Source organism: Halyomorpha halys, unplaced genomic scaffold (assembly GCF_000696795.3).
Source record: "Halyomorpha halys isolate HHAL.00 unplaced genomic scaffold, Hhal_1.1 Scaffold141.1, whole genome shotgun sequence".
NCBI lineage: Eukaryota > Metazoa > Arthropoda > Insecta > Hemiptera > Pentatomidae > Halyomorpha > Halyomorpha halys.
In genome coordinates, this window is record NW_027111321.1 from 434,068 (window position 1) to 436,838 (window position 2,771).

The 2,771-nt window shown below is 25.4% G+C and overlaps 1 protein-coding gene across 5 annotated transcripts in view; it reads right to left on the reverse strand.

Moving 5' to 3' along the window:
- LOC106678407 (uncharacterized) overlaps positions 1-2,568 on the reverse strand; it is a 41,246-nt gene extending 38,678 nt beyond the window's left edge. For 2 of the 5 annotated variants that reach the window (XM_014416893.2, XM_014416890.2), the window contains exons 1-3: positions 2,262-2,568; positions 1,827-1,893; positions 1,320-1,444 (exon numbers count right to left, since the gene is read on the reverse strand). In XM_014416893.2, the coding sequence (XP_014272379.1) occupies positions 1,320-1,401 (82 nt within the window). In that variant the 5' untranslated portion in view covers positions 1,402-1,444; positions 1,827-1,893; positions 2,262-2,568. The remainder of the gene's footprint in view (positions 1-1,319; positions 1,445-1,826; positions 1,894-2,261) is intronic. The other 3 variants (XM_067049341.1, XM_014416892.3, XM_014416891.2) reach the window with 2 other exon arrangements.
- Between the last annotated feature and the right edge of the window lie 203 nt (positions 2,569-2,771).

A 2,771-nucleotide genomic window follows, 5' to 3' on the forward strand; every position in this document is an offset into this window, starting at 1 on the left:
TTTTTTTTTCTGAAGTTCCTAAATATAATTCAATAATGGGAAACCGGAAACTTACGTCTTTTCAAATCATAAAAATATCAAAAAATAAATAAAAATTTAATTAAACATGGGTAATTAAAGAAAAATAAATAATAATTCTTATTTATAAGCACTCCCATGTTTAAAAGATTTCAGACACTTTTCATTTAATCATTTAAAAGGCATGAGTACAGTTGTTGTGAAACATTGCATGACATCTGTTTACACTTCCTCCAACTTTTGCTTATCATCTGTCACAATTACAACCTTCTGTTTACATAACTTATTTGGGTTTAATGAATTTTAATATGGTTTTAATTTTTTGTTTCATTGTTTCAAACTTATCGAGATCCCTTGAGACAGAGGAATACCATGCAACGTTGATTTATTTTGTATATATTTAATAAAGAAGAGTATAAAAGGAAGTACAAATCACAAAATATTTATATAAAAAATTAAATTTAATACGTATGTGGATTTGATTAACAAAAGTTCATAGGAGAGATTTAGTAATCTGAAACGACCAAAGCACCAATTGATTGATTAGCAAAAACTGTTTATTATAGAAGAAAATAAAAAATCATGATAGCTTTATATTTAATATTATGTATTATAAATACAAAATAGAAAAATTTAACCGATGAATCAAAAATATTACATATGATTTATTACATGTCAAAACAAATTGATACATTAAAACTAACAGATTAGCATTAAGATAACGAAGATAGTATAGTTCATATAGTAAATAAATTTTAGAAACCATTTTAAGATATTCAAAACTCTGCAGTGGTTTTGTAGTTGTGAAACTATATGCTCAATCTTAATAATATTTCTGATATGTAAACTGTATAATCATTTACTACCAACAAATACGATTTGATGGTACTGACAAATAAATTAATTACATAAATTTTCAAATATTTTAAGTTACAATATAAATAATTAAAGAAACAAAAACTGGTGAATATTTCTTGTGTTTTTTTTGTTAAATTAGAATTAATATCCGGGCATATAATAAAATAGTCCTGCATGAGATAAAAATGAACTAGTTAAATAATGTTACAAGAACTATTACAATTTATAAATTGATTTAATATAAGGAAAATTTTAAAGATATAAAAATATTAAACATGAAGACAAAATTAGTGAATCAAGTTTTAAACCGCTCGAATAATATTAAATAATTAGATTTAAAAAAAAAACACTATACAAGATAAATTTGTAAAAGATTTACAAAATTAAAGGACTATAATATAAAAACAATGATGAAAACATAAATTAAAAACATTAAGTCTTACCGATAAGAACTGGAGAAAGACGAGCAGCCATTCCTCCTGACAAGTCATAAACGTACAGATACACATCATCTCCTTCGGCCATCCCGTAAAAAAAAAATCAAAACCACGTCTAGTGTCCAAGAAGTCTGAAAAATATATAACAATAGCAGTTATGACTTTGTTAAAAGCCTGTAGCACTCTAATGAGCAGAGTGGTTTAAAATACACATCACCTCGCAATACCATGGCCAAATTATAAATAGCATGACTATCCAATTCATTGTCAAACATCACAAAAAAGGTAATACTTAATAATAACTGGATCATGAGATTTATAAAAACCAATAAATGACATTATTAAAGTATAAACATAAAATCATATTTATATAGATAGAAAATGAGAAGTGTCACAAGTGATTAGAAAGAATTTCCTGATTTCTTCATAAGTCATAAATGTCATGTTAATACTAAATTTTAAAATATATAAGCAAAAGACTATATTCATTTAAGAAAAGTGATTGATACTCACACTCAAAACTTATGTCCTTTTTAATAAGAGCTAGTCATAGTGACAGGAAGAGACTACTGCAACAACACTGTAAAAGGAAAAATATTCATACATATATATACTTAACTACTGTAAAAGTTCGGATAACATAAAATAATCCATTTTCTTTTTTACTGACAAGTGAGTCATGTTATCCATCTAAAATAATAAGGTAAGACTCATAAATAAAATTTTGGGGAACTGTAGTCTGTGGTAAGGGTTCTAAGCCATAACTACAAATGATTTTGAACTAATTTGTACTCAAAATTAATAAAATTACATTTATATTAATTACAAATGTAATAAAAAAACCATAATTGGCAATAAATAATTCTGATGAAAATCGCTTAAACTAAGTAAATTATCAAAACAAGGCATAAAGGTAATTTTCAAATTTGGATTTAAATCGATAAATACCTTTAATTAATTTATATATTGGATAGACATGGAATTTGGAAGTACTAATTCAAGTGCGTTTAATGAACTGACATCCCCAATTACAGAATTAGCACAATGTAAATAAGGTTATTCCAGGATCAATTATTACTGTGTAAAATAAAAATAAATTCTACAATTCACGGAATAAAATAAACATAAAAATGCTAGTTGCCGTGAATAAACTCAAGGAATAAATGTCGATAATTCCTCAAGGATGTTATTACGAGACTAACGTCAAAGCAAGTTTTGAAACATTTGAATTAGCTAGCACTTTTGGGGCATGTGATAAGAGACAGGTCTGGGTTCAACTCACAACGATATAATCGATACATCGAATCTATATTTCAACTTTTTAACATTAAGAAAAAAATATTTTCATAAAAAATTATTCATAGGATGAAAAGAAAAAAATCATATCATGAATTGTTTTTAAATAATGAGATTCTGGTAATATTTGGTAATATCAATAACCGATATGAATGATGAATT